This window comes from Anoplolepis gracilipes, chromosome 6 (genome assembly GCF_047496725.1).
Source record: "Anoplolepis gracilipes chromosome 6, ASM4749672v1, whole genome shotgun sequence".
NCBI classification, from domain to species: domain Eukaryota; kingdom Metazoa; phylum Arthropoda; class Insecta; order Hymenoptera; family Formicidae; genus Anoplolepis; species Anoplolepis gracilipes.
In genome coordinates this window covers 14,900,424-14,923,044 of record NC_132975.1, presented here as the reverse complement: position 1 = coordinate 14,923,044, position 22,621 = coordinate 14,900,424, and the positions used below count along the sequence as shown (strand labels likewise).

At 37.2% G+C, this 22,621-nt stretch overlaps 2 protein-coding genes across 12 annotated transcripts in view; one reads left to right on the top strand and one right to left on the bottom strand.

Annotated features, from left to right (window-relative positions):
* The first annotated feature begins 1,056 nt into the window (after positions 1–1,056).
* On the top strand, positions 1,057–16,156 carry LOC140666565 (uncharacterized). Its single transcript, XM_072893880.1, has 10 exons — positions 1,057–2,312; positions 4,298–4,429; positions 4,835–5,045; positions 5,143–5,554; positions 5,863–6,332; positions 6,429–6,754; positions 6,850–7,109; positions 8,868–9,138; positions 9,245–9,430; positions 9,511–16,156. Exons 1-10 carry the CDS (start codon positions 2,088–2,090, stop codon positions 13,789–13,791), a joined length of 6,774 nt encoding a protein of 2,257 aa, XP_072749981.1. The 5' UTR covers positions 1,057–2,087; the 3' UTR covers positions 13,792–16,156.
* Dh31-r (Diuretic hormone 31 Receptor) overlaps positions 13,825–22,621 on the bottom strand; it is a 108,464-nt gene continuing 99,667 nt past the window's right edge. For 10 of the 11 annotated variants that reach the window (XM_072893890.1, XM_072893889.1, XM_072893892.1 and 7 more), the window contains 4 exons: positions 22,218–22,341; positions 20,454–20,495; positions 20,293–20,376; positions 13,825–19,038 (listed from right to left, as the gene is read on the bottom strand). In XM_072893890.1, coding sequence (XP_072749991.1) covers positions 18,769–19,038; positions 20,293–20,376; positions 20,454–20,495; positions 22,218–22,341 — 520 coding nt within the window. In that variant the 3' untranslated portion in view covers positions 13,825–18,768. Of the gene's footprint in view, positions 19,058–20,292; positions 20,377–20,453; positions 20,496–22,217; positions 22,342–22,621 lie in introns of all 11 variants that reach the window. The other variant, XM_072893896.1, reaches the window with a different exon arrangement.

The following is a 22,621-nucleotide window of genomic DNA, read 5'->3' as shown; positions in this document are numbered from 1 at the left end:
TTCCTTCATTTTTTGCCTCAATTCTGGACGTTTATTTCAATTATTAAAGATAAAATGATATAAACTTAATGAAATGTAATTTATTTAATGCTTTCTCTTTAAGTTTTTATAATAAATATCAAATGAAACGTTTATACATGGTTAATTATTTATGCATATATATATATATATATATATATATATGTGTGTGTGTGTATGATTGACTTATACTTTTATGTTATTTTTCCAGTTTCATACAGCTACATTTTATTAGTAAACTGTAGATGCAATAAATAAAGATTAATGTATAAAGTTAATATGTATGGAAAAAAACGATAGTAAATGGAACAAAAATAGTGAACCTGATTTGCTACGTCATTATTGATGCAGTTTTCGACTGGTAGCTATCGGTGTCAACAATATGGCGTACCATTTTACATATATCACCCGAAAGTAACATCTTGTTATTTTATAGTTTATGCATAAACGAGCATTTATTATATTTATATGCCTTTTCCTTATATAAATAGATTCGATATATGTATTGTCAGTTATTGTCCGTAAATATTTGTGGAAAGAAGATATTTGATAATTTTTCTTTCTTATCTAGCGGAAATTAGATTTATGCAATAAAAGACAAGAGAAAAAACAGAATATCCAAATTCCACTAATGCATCGTGTGTGTAAATATCACGAAAGAAAGATATATATGACATGCCAGAGGTATGTTTTCTAATAGCTATCCTTATCGTTAAATCGTTACAAATAATTCTTTTTATCATTGCAAGATGTATATTTGTGTGAGGATAAAGAACAAATTGTTTGATAACTTTTAAATAACGATTTAAAAGTTATCAAACGCGTCCTATCTCTCTGCCTTTTAAAGTTTGTACAAACTTATCGACTCGACGCACCGCACCGCACGTATACACAACGGACCAATGAGCAATCGGCGCGGGCGGCTGACCAATGAAGAACGTTGATAGCGGACCACGTGGACGCGCGAGTGCGCGCGCGTCACGTGCGCGCGATTTCGCTCCGCACGGTTTTTCTTTCCTTCGATGCGGGCGGTAACGCAGTTTCCAGAAACGCGCTAACCAATGCGCCATCGTCGTGGTCGATGTATACGCGCGGCGACGAAACACGCCGTCGTTGTTGTCCGCGTCCGCACCACCACCGGCTACGAAACAAGTGTCTGTATACAAGATGGCGGCGCCCGGAGCTTTCACCGTCACGGAGATCGCCAGGAAGCAGCAGCGGACATTGGCAGACGCGGTGCAGCCGCAGCGACGAGCGTGAAGCGAGCGGAGAGAAGTCTCCTTTCCGACGGTAGCTACGGTAACGTACGCTGTTAGTTAACGACGACCTGACCGCGAACGCCAACCGGTGCGGTGCGGTGCGGTGCGGTGCGGTGCGGTGGTACGCGACAGAGTGCGACGCGACTCGGTGCGGAGCGGTGCGGCGCGGTGTAGTGCGGTGCGGTGCGGTGCAGTGTTGGTGCAACGCACCGTGTATCCCGGGTAGAGCGGTATCGCAGCGAATCGAGCCGAGCCGAGCGGCTCACGGGCGGCGACAGCGGTGGCGTCATAAAGGATGCGGTCCGAGGAGCGGAAGAGGAAGCTCGATGCGTAGCCTAGGCCAACGGTGGTTGGTGAGGCAGGCAAGCAGGTAGTCGAGCGAACGTAGGCACGTAGGTAGGTAGCTAGACGAAGACGAAGAGGCAACGAGGTGTGGGCCTTATCGGTGGGAGAGAAAGAGAGAGAGACACACAGAGCGAGCACAAGCACACGGAGTCTGCCAGTTCGTCCCGGGCAAGCGGTACGACCGCTGAGATTACATTGCCGTTGTCGTCGTCCATCATAGTTTCCATCCATCCGTCCGGCTGGGCAAGATAGTTGGGAACGTAGCGAAACGTTGTAACATTGTCGCGCGTCACTCCCCGTAATCTCGCCATCGACGGCGACGACGACGGCGACGACGACGACGACGACGACGACGACGACGACGGCGACGGCGACGACGGCGACGCTGTTACAACGGGGACGGAGAGCGTGAGAGAGTGAGACGACGAGGGACGCGAATATTGCCGAGAGAGTGGCGACATTACGATGGCGACGACGACGACGACGACGACGACAACAACGTTGACGTCGACGTCGACGTTGGCGGCTACAACCAAGGGCGCGACAGCGATGCCGATCGAGCGGAGGAAATCTTATCACGATCTCTGTCGCCTGTGCGCCTCTTACGACAACGTCAGCATGCACATATTCGGCGAGGAAGGCAGAAACCGGCAGCTCGTTGACAAAATTCAGACGTGCCTGCCATTCAAGGTGAGTCTCTTTGTTCGCGACATATTATCCTGTTCCTCGTGCAACTAGCTTTTATTCTACTTTTTTTTTTTCTCTCTTTCTCTCTCATCTTTTGCCTCTCTTGCTCTCTTTGTCTCTCGTAGCGTCCCTCATTCGTTCTCTCTCTCTCTCTCTCTTTCTCTTTCTCTTTCTCTCGATTTCATTTACGTTTCTGAGTCACCTCCCTCGGCGCTTCGTGGCCCTGCACGACTCGTCCTCGATCTCATTCTTCCGAGACGAAAGAGACAGAGAGAGATAGAGAGATAGAGAGAGAGAGACCGAGATAGACGGAGAGAGAGAGAGAGAGAGAGAGAGAGAGAGAGAGATATATTCACGGACGACTCGTTCGGCATCGACGGGGCGTTACTGGGTGAAGGTTTCCTTCCCACCGCCGTCGTCGTCGCCGTCGGCCATCACATTCGCTCGCTCGCCGAGCGGCGTCCTCGGTAACGAATTCCACCCAGTGGCCATCGTTTATCGAGGACGGCGAGGTCGGGCCGACAGGCCGCGAGGAGGGACGCCTCGTCGCGCGACGCACCGGCGACATTTTGTTTGCCGCCACGACGAACGTCGTTTACTCGACTCTTCCTCCACGAGAGGAGGACCGTAGTCGCGCGACGTTATCGCTGTCAGCGAGGTCAAATCATCTCGTGTGAATTGACTCGCGTTTTAGGTACATTTTCTCATGCCCTTTGATATTTCTACGATCACGTGTGCAACATCCCTGTTGCTCAAAAGGGATGCTATCCTCTCTAGAGTACGTTTAATAAAGTATCCATCCCTATATCGTACTGGTTTATCGTCGCTTTATTAATCCTATAAGGGGGGTTTATATGTTTCAACCCCGCGTGTATATCGAAAGATGGAAAATTAAAAAGACAAAAAGTACTTTATTAGGCGATTTTCTTTAAGAGAGAGATGCATTATTATTATTATTATTCCCTGAAATACACGTGGCCAAACACGCGATCTTCTCCAAGATGCGCACTATTATTCTGTGAAATATTATATGATATTAATATATGAATTTATTAATTGTTTTATATTTCGCAAAGTTTATTAATAAATATGTATTTATATAATATATATATATATAATATAATTTTAAAAGAATTATAAATTTTATTGTAAAATCTCAGAGATTGATATCTTGTAATAATCGTGCGAAAATGAAAAATTAAATTTATTAAAGAATTTATTTCTCTAATAAAATTTTTTTACATATATAATATTATATAATTCATATAATATTAAAGGAAACAAAATTTTAATTTTCACTAAATCAATTGAGGATTAATAAAAAGCGTGCTATTTTTCTTGAAAAATTTTCGTTAATTTTTTAAAGAGACTGCTAATTGCATCTTGGAAATGCAAATTGTATCTATTAAGATTGATTGTTACGAAATTTCTTGTCTACAACGAACGTAACATGCGGCGTGCATTTTAATAATGAGAGGCGCAAACATTTTATGAGGGATTTACTAGTCTTTAACGACGCGAAAGATAATTGAAATGCCAGTAAAATATAATAATAACATGTGTTTACAACAATTTATTCGCACGCATATGATATAAATTAAAACTATTTTATTTTAAGCAATAGCCGCAGGATGTTGTAATAACAAAATATATAAATAATACAAAAATAATAAATATAAACAATTTTTCCTACCATTCGAATACATTGACGACGTTCTAAAATTAATTGTCTGGCAAAATGTTAATTAAACCAATACTCGTGTTAAATATCTAATTTTATTTTCATTTTGTTATTATCGCTTCTGTGTTATTGAACTATTAATCAATTTGGTGATTATTTCTAATTAAATAAACAATTAATTATTTGCAAATATATGTTGGTAAGAGAGATAGGAAGGTAGAAATTTATTACGTTATTAATTGCGTAACGTTAATGCAAAATTGTTGACACATTTTTTAAGAAAGCGTCGAAAATTCTTGTGTTTCAGATAGAGGAAGATGATCGTTTACCGAAAGTTTTATGTTACCGATGCATGTATAATTTGGAAAATTTTTACGACTTTAGAACCGCATGCGTGAACGCATCTGCTTGGTTGGAAAGATATAGACCCAAGGAAGGCGTAAGTGTCTCGATTCGATTATTAGAACAAATTTAATCTCTGATTTATGCACATGACAGAAAAATAGCGAATCAATTGAAACGTAATCGCGTGCACTTAGCTATCAGTCGTTTTCTTCCCAGAGTACGTTATATTTTAAAACTTCTTTTAGTTTAAAAATTAGAGAATATGAGTGATATTTATGTAATCAAGCAATCATATTTCTATAAATTGTTATTTTCAATAATTTTCTATAGAGAAGAATTGAAAAAAAAAGTCTAGAAATAATTTTTATACCGCATAGCCACGTCCAATTGAAACGAGAGAATGAAAAATGTCTTATTAAATGTTATAAATCAGAGATTTACCGTTTTGTAGATATATGTAAAAAAAAAGAAAAATACATTGCGTGTGTATGCGTCGTAGGCGAGCGATGACGGTGCAAATGATAGTGCGCAGTGCAGCAAGATGCACGCGGAGCTTCTCGAGGGAAAGGAAAATATGCCAGTACTTATCCCGGAGGCGCCCGTAGTCAATCCGAACGATGCATTAGGTACACCACCGAGATTAAATTCCGACGGAGAGGCCGATCCCGAGATCGAAGAGATACTCGATGCGAGCGAAGGTACGGACGAAGGTATGTGTTTGCATTTATTTATTTAAAAAAAAATTCTTTTTTTCCCTTTTTTTATCTCATTAAAAAGTTGTCGCTTAAGCATATATTATTTCAACAGTGCTCGATGATTCGACGGAGGATCGACGATCGGAATACGAATACGAGATGGATATGGAGACGAATCCTAGTGACTTCTTAGAAATGACGCCGATGGTAACCGAGGAAAACGAGGAGGAGTGCAGCGCGAACAATACGAGTGCCACGGTCGGTCAACAAGAGGCCGCGACGGTCTTTCCACCTACTTCACAGCAGCACGAGGTCTATGTATGTTCTCTGTGCAACAAGGCATTTAGCTCCAAGGGTCATCTGTCGTTGCATGCGAGAATTCACGTGGGTGAAGGTGATGTGATCGGCGAAAGGGTCATTACTGACGATCATACCTCGTATCAGCGACCGTACCAATGCGATCTCTGTCATAAGTCATATTCTACCGCGAAGCATCGTTGGGGGCACGTTTCTACAACACATCGGTGAGCGTAAACTTTAACATCTAAATCTATACACAGCTATATTTTACATATAAATTAGTCGTTATAATGAAATATAATGAGTCTGCTAGTAAAGCATTATTAAACCTCTTGAATAGAAATACTTAATAGATAATTTAAAAAAATTTTTTTTCTTTTGAAACTTAAGAATTTTTCAATCACTAGATCATCTTGAAAACTGTATAATTTTTAGTAGTTTATTTATATTTTATTATTTTAGTAGCTGTTAATTTTTAAATAAACATTTCTAGTTTTTAACATTATGTTTTTAATGCTTGGTTCGTTTTTAGAGGACATCCTGCAGTAACGTGTGCGTACTGTTCTCGCATATACTCGACGAGGTACAACCTCGACGAACATATAAAATCGCGACACGCTGGTCTACCGCCACCCCCGGAATTATCGGTTTCCCTTTCTCGTGCGGAAACTCGTTATCAATGCCAAACGTGTCCAATGATTTATAAAGATTTGGCAGATTTCAACGCGCATCGTCAGATATGCATTATGGAACAACGCACTGATCTATTGGGACAAACCGACGCGCAGAACAATAAAAATTTAGTCGATATGTCCGACATGTCTAGTATTATAGATTCGGACGATGAGAACAAAGACTTTAGGAGTGCCGAGGCTAAATTGGCTAAGAATCCACAATTGACTATATTAAAACAAGCGTTGACTAAAGGAGACAATCTAAAACGGATTTACGACGATGATGGTTCAACGTCGAGTTTCAAGGCGAGAAAAATGGTCAAGATAGGTAAAATTTTCAATGATTAAAATTACATATATAGAATGAATGAAAATTTTACACATAGGATTAAAAAACTACCTAATTTTGGATCGTTATATTTAGAAGGTGAGACGAATCCTGAGATAAAAAGGTGGTATTGCGAATATTGTCCGCAAAGTTTTACATCGGTGGAGAATCTAAGGTTGCACGAAGTTAGGCATGATGCCGAAAAGCCGTTTATCTGCATACTATGCAAAAAGGATTTCGTTTTGAAGTCTTCGTTGATAAGGCACATTACGACGATACATGGCATTGATCCTACTCCTATCATTGACAGCGACAAGTGTCTAAAGACATCTGCGATGCCTCATAATTGGAACCGAATGGATGTCAGCGTTTACGAACAGAGCGAAATAAAGGAACCACCAGAGTTTTCGTCATCACCTGAGGTAAAATAAAATAATTTTTATTTCGTCTTTTTGTTGTATCAAAAATATGTTACGATATATGATGTGTCGTTATACACATGCGTTACATTAAACAGATAAATTTGGACAATGATGAAAAAGATTTGAAAAACAACCACGAGAATGTAGAACTCGAAACAGTATTTATGTGCGAGCTTTGTTCGAGAGACTTTAATGATCGAGCGTCGTTATGGTTGCACATGCGTGCAACGCATAAGGAACGTGCTGCATTCGCCTGTGGAGTGTGCTTAAAGATTTGTTCTGATAATACACAACTCCAGAGTCATCTCTACATGTACCATGGAAAATCTAAGCTTTTAATATCGGAACAAAGAAGGTAGAATAGAAATTCTTACTTGTTATATTATTTATTTTCTTTTTATACAATTTTTGTTTACTTGCTTTCTTTGGATCTTATCTTTTAACTTAGTTTTTCATCTTTCTCTGTCTCGTAATGTATTAACTTTTGTTTTTATTAATACTTTTGTAAGATATACAGTGAGCAAAAGTTTTAAGCCAAGCAACTTTTAGTACATGTTCATTATACGATATTTGTTTAAAAAACTCATATATAAACAAAATGCATTTATTTGCACGTTAATCATATAAGCTTTACAAACTTTTAATAATTTTAAATATTTTATTTTTTTCATTGTTTCTGTGTTTTATTATGAATAGTGCAAAAGTATCGTAAATATTTTTATAAACTGAATGTAAAAAAAATTTTTGAAAAATAACAAAAATTGTAAACTTTTTTTTAAATTTACAATTAATACTTTATTGCTATGCCTTTAGAAGGAATCATTGCAGTACAACGACGAGACATCGATCCAATTAAATTAGAAATGCGATCTTGTAAATTTTGCCATTGAGTTTGCAAATCTCTGCAGTAATTTTGTCTTATTTGAGTGTTTTTTTTATTTTCTAGTTTGAGTTCTTGCTACAAGTGTTCCATGGAGTTCAAGTCCAGTGATTGTGATGGCTAGTTAAAAACTTTAACTTTCTTAATGGTAAAAATTATTTTATAAAAATTCTTTTATTTTAGTTTTGATGAGTGTTTGGGTCATCATCTTGTTAGAAAATCTAAACATGATATTTTTTTGAATTGCATATGAAAACATACGCTGTGCCAATATATCCTGATACATTATTGCATCCATAATTCTTGATCTCAATCAATGAATCAACTTTATTATAAGAAAATCTTGTTATAAGATATAAAAAGATATGATATTTTTACTAAAACATAGTGATGATATTGTGATGGTTTGGGGATCATTTTCTTATGGTATAAGGTTGATTCATTGGGAGATCAAGGGTACTGTAGATGTAATAATGAATCAGAAAATATATGTTATTATATGCAACTCGAAAAATGCCAAGTGTTTGGATTTTCCAACAAAATAATGACCCTAAACATTCATAAAAACTAATAAAAGAATTTTTTATTGCTAAGAAATTCAAAGTCCTTAACTGGCCACCACAATCACTTGTACCTTATTGAGCATTTATGACAAGAACTCAAATTATGCAATAAAAAAGGAATAAAAAGGAAATAAATAACACACACAAAGTAAATAAAACAAAACATTTAAATAAGCCAGAATTATGGCAAGATTTGCAAACTCAATGGTAAAATTTACAAGATCACATTTTCAATTTAATTGGAGCAATAGCTCGTCGTTGCTGCAATGATTGCTTTTAAAGATATGGCAACAAAGTATTAAGTTTAAAAACAATTTACATTTTTTAAAATTTATTTTTTAAAAATATTTTTTTGCGTCATGCATATAAGATATTTGACATATAAAAATATTTGACGATACTTTTGCACTGTTCATAATAAAAAATTGTAAAAAAGTTAAGCATTTAAAATTATTAAAAGTTTGTAAAGTTTATATGATTAAAAGCACAAATAAATACATTTTGTTTATATATATATATATATATATATATACACATATATATATTTATTTCTAACGATTATTATATAATGAATATGCTAAAAATTGCTTGACTCAAAATTTTACGCGTCACTGCACATGTATTATAAAACATAATAAAGGTAAAATGTATTTGCAAAATGCTAATTCAGGTATAGCTGCACAATATGTGGTAGACAGCATGATTCAAGAAAGAAGCTAATCGCTCACGTCTCCATTCATAATATCGATTCTGGGTTTGATCCTGCAATTTTTGTACAATTAAACAGTAATTATTATAACGAGAACTTAAACGGTGCTGAAGGAAATGAGCAAATAATGGATTTTGATGGAGAAGACAACGAGAAAATCGATTGTTACATTTGTTACAAATCTTTTCCAAACGAGGATCATCTTATACGACATCAGAGAAATGCGCACAAGGTAAAATCAATTATACATTAACGTTTTATGAAACTTTTAACAGAATAAATTTGGCAATATTATAACGTTACGTAGCCTAGAGATTAAACAATTTTCTTTATTGCAGTCCGAACAGATAATTCCGTTAGGAGACGCCGCGGGAAGTGGAAACACTCCAAATATCAACGGCAACGGTAATAGGGCGCAGTATCATTTGTTTTTCGTATGTGAGATTTGCGGTAGTTCTCATTCGAGTAAATGGGAACGTTGGTTGCATATCAATAACATGCATAGTAACGAATCTTCCATCAAGGTGAGTTCGAGAGATAAATAGATTTTATCGTGTATTTTTACACGTCATCCTGACTCTGATTTGATTATTTATCGTTTCAGTGCGAATGGGAGAACTGTGGGAAGATATTCGCAACGAAATCATTGCGCAATGACCATCTCCAGCATCATTTGATTCAAGGCCCGTCACCGAATACCTGCGAGATATGCGGAAAATTATGGCCTACTCGTGTTGATTATTGGAAACACGTAATGGGCGTTCACGCGGACACAGTGCCCCTAATTTGTGGCGTTTGTTTGAAAGTATTTTCCGACGTGATGCAGTTAAGTGCCCACGTAAAGGCGAAACATTGGCCACTGACCAATGGTGATTTTAGCTGTGATATTTGCGGTAGGCCATATTCTAATAAATCTAAAATGTCTCGGCATAGAAAGATCCATGGTTTGGAGGTGGCAGCAGCAGCGGCGGCAGCGGCGGCGATGGCTGCGGACGTCGCGTGTGATAATAGCAATCTTAACGAGATAACCAACGAATCGGTGAAGCTCGAACACGACAACAACAGGGCCGTAGATCTCAAATTAAAATGCGAACAATGTCCTGAGCACAAATTCACGACTCTGGACAGTTTACGGAATCATCGTCGGGTAGTGCACAATCAATTCCCGTGCGACCTATGCGTTAAATACTATGGTAGGACGTCGCACTTGTGGAAACACGTGAACAGGGTTCACAAGGGTCATGCGGACGTGACTTGTCCATATTGTGCGAAAACGAGCGCGTCGAGGGATCATCTGGCGGCGCACATCGCGAAGATTCATAGGTACGTACCCACAATGGGTGGCAGAGACAATCAGAACTGCGTCGTTTCCAAGTCCTTGAATATAGAAGATGGTGATCTGCATTATTGTGAGAAGTGTAATAAAGGATTCCACAAGCGTTACCTACTCCGACGTCATATGAAGGGCTGTCAAAACTACCGTAAAGATCCTGGAGCATTGTTGACCCGCTGCCGAGCCTGCGAGAGGATATTCAAGGATCGTGCGAGTCTGCAGAAGCACATCGAGAATCATCACAGCACATATACCTGTCATTTGTGTAATGAGACTATCACCTCCAAACTGGGAATCATGACACACAATCGCGTTAATCATATGGATCACCCGGATTTGACGTGCGACCATCCGAGCTGTAAGAAACTTTTCCGCACCAAAGAAGACCTTGAGTCTCATCGAAAGGATCACAAATATCACAGCAACCCGAACGTTTGCGATTTCTGCGGTGATACCGTGGAGAATAAACTAAAGCTAAAGATGCACGTGCTATCGTTGCACCGAAACGAAATTGGTGTGTCCTGTGGCGTCTGTCTTATTCCTATGAAGGATCCAAAAGATTTGAAGAAACATGTCGAAGCGGAACATAGTAGCGTTCTTTCCAATCCGAATACGTGTCAGGTATGTGGCAAGCAGTATGCGTCCAAATGGAAGGCTTTCGATCACACGAAGAAATGTCATGGAAAAGTTTTTCTCACGTGTAAACAGTGTTTAGCAGTTTTCACGGACGAGAACGCTATACGCGATCACTACGAACATGTGCACAATGTTCCAAAGGACCAATTAGCTGTTTTCGAATATAGAATGGACATTGGGGCGAAGAGGGAAGATTACGAGACGCCCGATATCATCGTGAAAGAAGAACCGGATGATATTGAGTTCGACGAGGAGATGTGCGATGAAAGTTCGAATGATTCTCGCAAACGCAGACGATCGCCGAACGATACGTACGATTGTGAAATGTGTCCCGAGATCTTTCTCAATTCGGACACACTCGCCAAGCATTATCAAAATGTTCACAATACCGATCCCATCCGTATGTTCAAGAAGTTCAAGAAAAATGGCGACGGCAAGCGAAGAATGAGAAATAGAAACAACTACGAGTGCAAGAATTGCAAGAAACAGTTCTCCACCAAGACCTTATTCTGGAATCACATCAACGCGTGCACGCGACGAAACTCGGTATGCAGATTCGACGTTCCGAATAATATCTCGACATCGATTCTGGAGTCGCATCTGAAAAACAATAACCAGATTCAACGAGAAGAACAGATACCACTGACGAATGAATCCAATTTGAACATTCCTGACTTCAATCTGTTTGAGGGCATTAATCTGCAATTGTCGGCCCAGAAACCGGTGCCGAATCTCATGCCGTTGTCGCAGGTAAAGTCGGCGGGTAATGGCAAATGCTCGCGCAAAGATTCACGTAAAGTGTATGACGAGTCGACCAATACCGAATGCACGTGCGAGGTTTGCGGCAAACAGTGGCCCGCTAAAAAGCATTTGTGGCAACATTTGATTCGCTTTCATCGTGCCGAGGCCGCTGTTACCTGCGGTGTATGCTTAAAACTATGCAAATCCTATCAAGACCTGGCCGATCATCTAAAAGCCGAGCATGCTCCTGTTTTGTCGCCGGAGGGCAACAATTTCACGTGTAAGACGTGCGGCAGATATCACAATGCGAGAAGTAAACTGCTGCTACACAAGAGCATCCACATCAAGTACTTCCGGTGTGAAAAGTGTCAGCAGGATTTCGCGAATGAGGAAAATCTTGCCGAGCATGCAACCAGCTGCAATGGCAAGTCGGAATTTGAAGATCACGCAGCAACAGCCGATATTGAAGATAGCGCGAAAAATGACAATGATGAGAAGGGCAGTTTGATCGCCGACGAAACGTCGGTCATCGAAGAGGAAGTTGAAGAAGCGGATTTTGAATCGGAGAACGAAGGTAGCAGAAGCATTCAAAACGAAGAAAATAATAGCGAGGAAGACAATTCGGATAGCGATGACTCGGATAGCGGTAGCAGTAGTAGTTCGAGTGAAAACGAAGGGGAAGGTGAAGGTGAAGGTGAAGAGGAAGAGGAAGAGGAAGAAGAAGAGGAGGAAGAGGAGAACGAAAATGAAAACGAGTCTGATATAAAGACTGAACCGGACACGAGAACCTCGAGTAGGATGAGCGGTGACAGTGAGTCGTGTAATTCCGAAAGCGATGAATCGAACGAAGCAGGAGTGCGCGCGATGCAGAAGAAAGCATCGCAATTGAATGATGTCGACGAGTTTAGAATACTTAGCGAAGAGGCAATGAAAAAGTATGTCAAGGATCAAAATACCGCTTCCGTTAACGCGACGACTGGTGGAGACCAAACTAAACAGAGTAACTTGAATAACTTGGTGATTTCTGGCGCATCTGCGAACGTAAAACAATTTAAGACGTTTCATCTCCAGGAATCCACTGCAGCTACGACAAGTGATGTAGATTTCTCTAATGAAAATGATAACGAGGAAGATGATGACGAGGAAAATAATGAAAACGACGAAGAAGGAGAGGGCGGTGAGGGTGAGGGTGAGGATGAGGGTGAGGGTGAGGGTGAGGGTGAAGACGAAGACGAAGACGAAGATGAAGGTGAAGGTGAAGGTGAAGGTGAAGGTGAAGGTGAAGGTGAAGTTGAAGGTGAAAATGAAGGTGAAAGTGAAGCTGAGGGTACAAGCGAGGCCGAGGCTGAGAGTGAAGAGGATGAGGGCGAAGACAATGCTGAAGGTGAGGGAGAAGAACAGGAAGAGGAAGAAAATGATGAAGACGACGACGATGGACCGCCTGTATTGAGCCCGATAATGCCTTTGTTACCAGAAAACGAATCCGAAGAGCACAGCAATACGATGGACCGAACTAGGCATAAACTTAGTCCGATGGTATCGCTGAATATGGACAAATTAATGGAGGGATGCGAGATAACGGAGATTAAAAATGACGCGGAAAACTCGGCAGCACCGTCAAACGCGTCCAATTTCTTCGGAGGTAATAACAACGATTTACCCGTGACATGGGACGAGGATGACGATCGCGATTGTGAATCCGATGTCAAAGATAGAGATTTGATGGTGGTGAAGAACGAAGAGTTCGAAAGGGAATATGTCAAGAGGAATATGAACGACTTGGAAGGCGACGACTATGAAGAGGATTCTGCAAACGAGAATGTTATGGACGATAGAGATGGTGGTGGAGACCAAGTGCACGAGATACATAGTCTAGACGGGACAGTGTTAATGATGACTAATGACGCGGAAGGTAATCCAATTTTGATAGAACATAACATGTTAGATATCGATAACGAGGACTCTAACGCCGAGGTGGCGCAATATATTTACCCAGACAATGCTTACGAGATCCAGGAAGAGGAAGAGGACGAAGAGGATTTTGCGACGCGAAGCGAAACCGATGCTATGCAGACGGATGAGATACAAGGTATGTCTTATGTTCAGGACATGTCGGAGAACGACGAGAGCACGGGGGATAATGTAGAGGAGGACAGTAATGACGCCCAGAAATAGAATAGCATATGAGTGCCAAAATGAGAAGAGAGATATATATTATCTAGAATATATTAATTATAATTCTGTAATAAAGTGTAAGATATAATTAATGGAACTTTGGGACTGATCGAGACTCTTGAGAAGATACGTCATATGTACCTTGAAAAATGAAACAATATTGTACAGTAGAGTAAGCAAAAGTAGTTTGTAGCTTCGAAGAATTTTTGATAGAGTAAGCATAAAAGAGATTACGATTTTCACGATAATATGTTTCGTTTTTATCGATCTGCCAGAGGTGCGTCCTGTAAGACTTGCGAAACGTTGCAAGCTTCCGACAAAAAAAAAAAAAAAAAAAAAAAAAAGAAATACAGCTAATCGTTTCGCACAGTAATACAATTTTAAATTATAAATAAATAAGTATCGCGTTACGTGTAGATTATTGAAAGCTACAATTTACAATGTCGTTTTTTTTTACATTTCCGATATTATTTACATCAATAAAGCACTTTTTTGACAATAATACATTGCGACTGTAGTTCACGCGCGAGATGCCATCCGTTAGACAGTAGGATGCGAATTAATCAATTTAACGAATCATGTCGTGTTTTTTGAGAGACAAGATTAAAATCCGCACCGCGCGTCCACACTATTCAATTCCCTTCTTAAATCGTCTTAATAGTTTCTTTCATACGAATGACTATTTTAATTTCTAGAACCGGGTAGCAAGTAAAAAAAAAAAAAACCATGACAATTATATTATTACAAAGGAATATGATTGTTATACATAATTGTTACACAAGTTACACATCGAAAGACATTAGATTAAAACGCGTTAGTTTTTAACACCGACATTTGTACGCGTCCGACCAATTTCTTTCATTAAAATATTTCGAATCAGTTTTCTGTGTTTTTCTGCGTACATTTGTTTGTTAACGAAAGATCATGAAACTATAGCGAAATACATGATAATGATCATCAAACCATGTCCATAAATAAAGTCAAATATATTATACGGAAGCAACAAGTACCATCCAACATTTCGAGACAGATTAAATGTTTCCTATCAAGAGTCTTTTTTTTTTTTTTTTTTTTTTTTTTTTTAGCGTAAATATGAAAAGAAGCGAAAATCGTACACCTTCGCTATATTTTTATGGAAAAGTGATATAGAAAGAAATAAAAGGGTTTATGTAAATAATAGCTTTAAACGATAAATCTGTACAGTTACGTAATGCGAGTGTGTTTGTACGTATGCATGGATGAGCGTATGTATGTGTATTCAATGATATGGAAAAGACTCGCGACTCAAGACTCGTATATTAAAGAAAGAAACCTCAATTACAAATATCAACGATTAGTTGAGATTTGAGCGAGTTGCTTTGTACATTATATTAATTTAACCGCCTTGCAAATCTCCACTATTTAGTTTGAAAGTTGAATGAAATAAACGAGAGACAAAGAGAAAACGTACGGTAAAATAGAATCGTTGTGCGTTACGTTTGGATTATGGAAAGGATTGGAAATATCACAGATTTTTTATGCGTGTGCGTAGCGACGAAAAGTTCGAAACGAGTGTCAAGTGGCAGACGACGTTTTTTTTTTTTTCATTATTGTCGATCGTCGTCGATTTCTCGAATAACATGTGTCAACGATCTCTCTTTTTTTTTTCTTATTATTTATTATATCCATTCCAAAGTAATTTCTAAGATACGTTAGATTTTATGAAAGAGATAACTATACTGATTTTGCCGTGCGTATTACGCGGTATATGAACGATCTGTTCGATGTTGCAGAGAGGGAAGTTGGAATGCTGATAGTTACGTAAGAGAGAACGGTTTTCACTTAGTATTGTAAAAATATGAAAATTTTATATTCTTATATTGTGAATTTTAAGTATACAATCATTCAGCATTTTGTTTATGAACGTTGAAAAAATCTTAGATATTTTTTTATTTCTTTTATATTGCTACAAGTTAACGTATGTACATTAAACGTGATGATTGTTGAATTTTGAGTTTATATATAAGGCGATTATGAAATTTATAAAAATGTCGCGGATTCCGAGTGTTTGACACTCGATTCAATATAAACTTGTCTTATACAATCATACACTGAAAATCGTTCGATCTGAATGGACCTGTAATTGTGACGAAAAAGTTAATGAGGCAGAAATAAGGTCAACGTGTGACTTAAAAGCACACGTGTACTTGCCGAACATCATTGTCGAAGTTTTTCCTCGCTCTGCGACAAACTGACCGCGAATCGTGTGTATTGTGTAATACGGACAAGCGAGGACAAATTACATGTATAATTTATCATAAATTATCATTCTAGATTTGTTCACAACTCTGATTACAATAATTATTCTTCATGTGTTTTTGCACAATGACTTTCTTATTTTATCCCTTCCTATAATATGTTACGCATGTTACATATGTATAAGAAAGTCACACATATCGTACACATATAGCTGTTATCACATCGTTTTTTGTAAGTGCTAGAGATTATAATAATCTATTTTTCTCTGTAGTAAAAATGGTTGAAAAAATAAGTATAAATTACGTAATTATTCAAAAAGATCCTTACAAATTATGCTTTCGATGTATAATAATATGTCGCTATATAATTGTCGAATTAAGATTTTCCAATTCCTAAAATTTTAATTACATTTTGAACTTATTTCATCTCCAAAGACTTAAAAAAATGTTGGACTGCACATCTCATTAACACATCATTATAAATTCGCCAAAGCATCCGTTAGGTTCTTTAAAAGGAAGATAAACAACCTGTTTCGAGAAAAAAATTTTGACCTATATTGCAAGGAGGAATTACGCCTAATTTCTTGCCTCTGATGTTATAATTTAATATAGCTGCAGCGAGGGAACTGGTTCAGAGGCCATCCAGGTCGGAAATGTGCGTCTAATTCAACCGTCCTTGTAGCTACGATATCAAAAGGGAGGAAATTATGAGGAAATACACACTCCCCCTTTCAAACGAATCTCGTAGTTTACATCTATAAACTATTTTTCGTTGATGAAATTGTTACGGTTTGATACAGCGAATCTACCAAGCGGGCCAATAATTTTACAGTTTATTCGATATATTAGATACTTTGGTGGATTAAGAAATCTCTTGTAGAGAGAACACGTAAATATTTTCACAGAATTTTTTTAATATGCGATATTTTTTTTTTTAATATCTTTATTATTACATTACAAGAGTTTAAACTGTCTTCGTGGAAGGATATGATGATAATAATGTTGCAGCTCTAATCGGGATTAATTAGCTTTCTTTATTTCTGTCTGTTCTTTCGCAAAATATATTGAGTCGCCTAAATATATTTTCTTTCCTCGAGATTCGTTCCGCACGCGGAAATATGAATTTTTTTTGCGCGACCATCAAGATTACACGCTATATATACATAATACATTTTACTGCATACAGAGCCACTTATACAATCGACACGTTACATAAAACTTCGTATATGAGAAAATGATTTCTATGCGCTCATATACGAGGGAAACAAGGGAGATTCCTTTGGTCATTGTCGCACAAAAAAAATATTACTTTTATCCAGTGACACAAAAGCTCTGAATATATCTAAATCCCAAACACTGATTTTCAGGTACCTAAATTTTCTCTTTTGAAATTTTTAAGACAATCGCCTTGGATAATTTTTTTTTTTTTTTTTTTTTTTACACTCGCCCCGTAAACTTTTTCTCTTTATCATAAATCTGCGAATCCATCCATGGGAAATTTGATTCGTTTTACTTGGGATTTTTACAGTTTTGCATAATTTTCTCTATTCTATATGATACAGTTAGACTAGTATCGCGCGTATCGACATTTATTCTACCTAAAGCTTTTAATGATTGCAGTTCTTCAGTTATGATTGCATCGCGAAAATAAATATACAATCGATCGGTATATCTATATAATGTGTAATTATTCAAGTAATATACAATCAAATTGCGTTACTCGGATTTTAGCACGAAATGATTGGCAAGAAATATTAATGCTAACTAATTGCTTTTGAACATTACGAACGAACAAGTAACAGCAAATTCTTGGCTACATTCGAGAATATAAAAACGACGACCAAGTCACTGATATGATTTTTTTTTCTCTTCATTCAAGAGATCTTGCTTCTGTTCATTGCCTTAAGCAAGATTTATTGTGCAGGATTTACACGTAATCCCGCGGCGGTTCATATTTTATTATATATATATATATCTATATATATATCATATTTTATTATATAATAGACATAAAGTAGACAAAAATAAAATTTCTCTTAAATTCATGCTTATTTTATTCTCTCACGCGAGTTAATTAATCTTTCTTTAAGAAAATAATCGTCGGTCTTTAGGTCTTAACAAATTCTACAACTTAAGCTTTTCTTTCAAAGATAAAACACATCCTATCTACATCTTCCCTTAGCTTCTTCTGGTATATTTGAGCGAATAGAGATGAACGGAATAGTGATGCAAGTCTCGCATTTATATAAAATCTCATTTGAAAAAATACTGGGAAAAGTTGTGAAAATACTCGATGCGAACTCAATTGCCACTTCTTGTTATCTCATTATTCCATTACCTTATTTTTCTTTCTACAATTCTTTTTCCCTCCCTTTCACCACTCCCCGAAGAGAGCCCACGAGAATCCCAAGAAAGATGGAGAATCTACATAATTAATATCATGTGCGCAAATAAATGTAAAAATACGTTGTACGTAATTTGCATAAAATTTATAATATATAAATATACATAGAAAGTTTTTTTTTCTTTTTTTTTTTTTTTTTTTTTTTTATGAGACTTATACCACTATCCATGAAACAGCTCGGCAAAATAAATCGACGAGACGATCGATCGCATCATGATCGCATCATGATCGCCAATTCCAATCTTTTATCGTTTACTCGATAAAGAAGTTGGATTCGGAAAAGAGATTTTCTCTACGTGTGGTCCCGCGCACGTGCACCGTTTCCAGGCTCGATCATCAACACTGCGTCTGATCGCACTCGTCGTGGGAAGAATCGTCGTCGCCGCCAGCGCTTCCGCTTCCACCTCCGCGTTTGATAAGAACCTGCGCATGATTGTTGTTGCCGTGATTATCGGGACGACCGCTTGCAGTGATCATCTGTACAGTCTGCTGCGACTGCTGCAGCTGATGAACCTCGCCTATCGCCGGTCGCCTGCAATCCGCGTCCCCCGGCACCATCCCCGACGCCGGTTGGTAGTCACACCTTCTCCTCTCCCGCCATCGGACCTGCGGTCGAGCGGATAAACTGAAACAGTCAACGTTCCACAATGGACTCGACTCGGAGCACGCTGCTGTCACTGGCACGATACGGACGGATCATATATACGTGTAGTCTCTCTCTCTCTCTCTCTCTCTCTCTCTTTTTTTTTTCTTTTTTTTTTTCTGCGTTACATCTCTGCGCCCCTCTTGCCGTCGACGGCACATGATTAGTGGCGTATATCACTGCGGCTGCAAATCTACATCCCGCAGGGATGTTAGTACGCGGGTGGGTTAGTCGGAGAGGTATGTGCGTGTGTGGGTATACGTTAGTCCGCATCGCATCGCGCCATTGACGAGTCGTGCATACGGGAATTTCAATCCGAGGTGGGAATGTTACTCTCGTGGGTCAAGCGCGAATTCTCGTTAAAATCGCGAGGGTGCTTTTCATCCTGTCCGGATTGGCAATGCTATCGAGTATATACATACAGTTACTTGCTAGGATTTTACAGATTACTAGGGCGACAAGAGCGCGGATGGTCAAAGTTCCGCATTTCGCGACCGTCCTGTGCAAAAGCAGGAGGGTTGCAAAGAATTGATAGAAATTCGTTTGATTTAATTGTAAATTCCGACTCTCCTTCAAATTTCACAGCAATGTTCTGTCTGTAAAAATTCTTCCGCGATCTTTTTTCTGATCCTACTAATTTTCGAATCTTTCGAAGTAGAGATAATTAAAATAAATCCTTAATTAAATTACAACATACGTTGTGATGAATTTGTTTTCTCTCTCTATATTTTCCACAATGAGATAATATTACGCAGATCTCAGGACGTTTCCGCTTCGCGTTACCGTTACATTATATCTTTTATTTATACAGATGAATAATTAAGGTAAACATTAATTAAACGTCCGAGCGAAATAGTGAACAATATGACTGTAACTCTTATTGTTTAGAGAAAATATTTAAAATACTACATTCCTTTAATTTTGTTTCAGCGGGGAATGTAACGAAGTAACGATACGTATGTTGAGAATGCAAAAAGAAGAAGTAGGAAAAACTTAAAGATTTAGTTAAATTAATGCACGATTTCGGAGACGAGGAATTCAATTTGGCGAAACGAATTTCCGCCACTTTCTTCCAATCCAAACCTGCTTCTTCACGCTCAGGGTATTATTTCTTGCGGAGAATTAGGTGAAAAGCTTAGGCGGTGATTTAAAATCGATTTGACCACAAAAACGGACGTTCTGTTTATACTTTTATACGCTTCGCCGATATTGCATACCGAGACGGTTGTGGCCGTGCAGGAGTTGGCTCGTTTTCGCAAAAGGGCGTTGCCGTCCCACTTCCTCTTGAATTGTGCTATTACCTGGCGGCACCACAAAGGAAAATAACATTACACCGAAGGCAGAAACGGGCCGTTTTCCGTAGTCATAGGAAACTTACCTCGCCGTTGCAAAAGCAGAAAAGCACAGCCACACAGAGACCCTGGAAAAGAGAAATTACATTTTACCTTGATGTATATATCGAGTTCGAAGAGAACGTTTCCGAAGGGAATTCCCGACTCGGGAATTTATTACAATTCCTTGCGCATGAGAGATATGGAAGTTTCTTCTCCTCAGTTAACTTTCAAATATTTACCGTCAATGAACTATGAAATTATAGCATACTTTTTCACTTTACTATACCTTATATGGTATTGTACGAAAAGTTGAACAATTTATATTAATTACCGTTACACAATTTTCTCTTTTCTTCCACATTTTTTTCTTAATTTCTCTTAAAAAGGATGGAAATTTATATTTTTAACGTGAAATTGCTAACACAAACTAAATTAGACTTGTTTAAAATTGTTGGAAAATTAATGTCTGTGGAAAAACTGTGGAGAGAAAATATTTGAAAAATAAATATTTATATTTACATCTATTTTTTGTTTATTTTTTTATTTTAACATATTCTTATTTTCGCTTAAATTATTCTTATGTAAATAACAAATGTGTGAAAATGTAACCGAAACCGCAAGAATAATCGATAAATCGCTCGTTGCAACATTTCTCGCCTCACGCGCGGTTGTCAAGACGCGCGTATATAAGCGTTTTAACAATCGTATTTTTCAGATATAAAATGGTTATCCGGAAGCTTTCAAATCCAAGATAACTCGTTCATTCAATAGAATCGCTCAATTAAATTGCATCCATCGATGCAACATAAAGTAATTATAACAATGCAGTTACGTTGGCGGTGTAGTATATAAATAAAAGTACAATTATCTGGTATAAAATTTGATATTTACTCGATACTCGCACTGTTTTGATTAAAAATTTTAAACACTGCCTTTTGCGTCCCGATGACATTATATTTTACTTATCACAAGTATAAGAATAATAAATTGAGAAATAATTATTTCGTTACATTATCATATATTCGTCTATGAAATTCATTGTATATTTTAAAATACATCGCCGAGCTATCGTATATTTTTTTATCGTTTTTTTTTCATATTTAAATAATTATTAATATTTATTTGTTGAAAAGAAATGTGCCAAAAGTCTGTTATTAAAATTAGTTGGTTCTTTCAAATATTCTGCGCTATATATGCACATATGCATGTATATCGTATACAGTTTACGTATATGTATTTTTTACATTGTACGAACAGCTGTCATGTTTAGTCAAAAGTGTATACTTTTACTTTCAAATGCAGTCTGTTATTCGTAAATATTTTCAAAGTTAAAATCTCTTTTTTTTTTGTCTTGATATTTTTTAAACACTATATATAATTTTATATATAAATTTATTATTTATATATTATTATATATTATTTATATATAAATATATATATTTTTTTATTATATCTTAAATAATCATAAAATAAATTGTCTTTTCACTAATTAATTTTTTCACACGTTACATGAAGAATTACACGAAACGTGGTAAAAATTATTATTTTGATGACAAATATGTTTTAAAATATATATATATATATATATATATATATATATATATATAAACTAGCATTTTATTTTGATATGTAAACAATCTGACCCGGTATTTCTTCAAAATATGTGCCAATATAATTTCCTAAATAAAATACCACGCGTGCTTTTTGCATGTAATAATTGCATGTAATTAACTTGCTTATTTTAATATTAATTATGTATGAGAAACTTTAAGCTTAAATATGTAACTTAAAACTTAAAGCTCACTAACCTGGAAAGAAGCTGTAATTGCGGAAAGGACCTCATAAAAATGCTCCCAAGGATGTTTCTTCGGTGGTCGAAATGGAATCACTAAATAGTGAAGACCCAAGAGTGGCACCAAAAGTAATGTGGCTCTAATAACAAGATACTAGATTCAGATTTTGCTCTCCTAATTGAAGGTCAGCGTCATTAATGATTATTGTTACAAAACTATTTTTAGAGGTACCAACATTCTTTTATGAACGTTTAACGACAAATTGTCAGCATCATCAATTCATCATTTCAATTATCTCTATTAAAAAAAAAATAAATTAACATTTGTTTATTATGATAAATAATTGGTAATATTAGTAAGCAAGAATTGATGAGTATTTATCGAAACAATATTGCGTTAATAATTTATCATAATTAAAA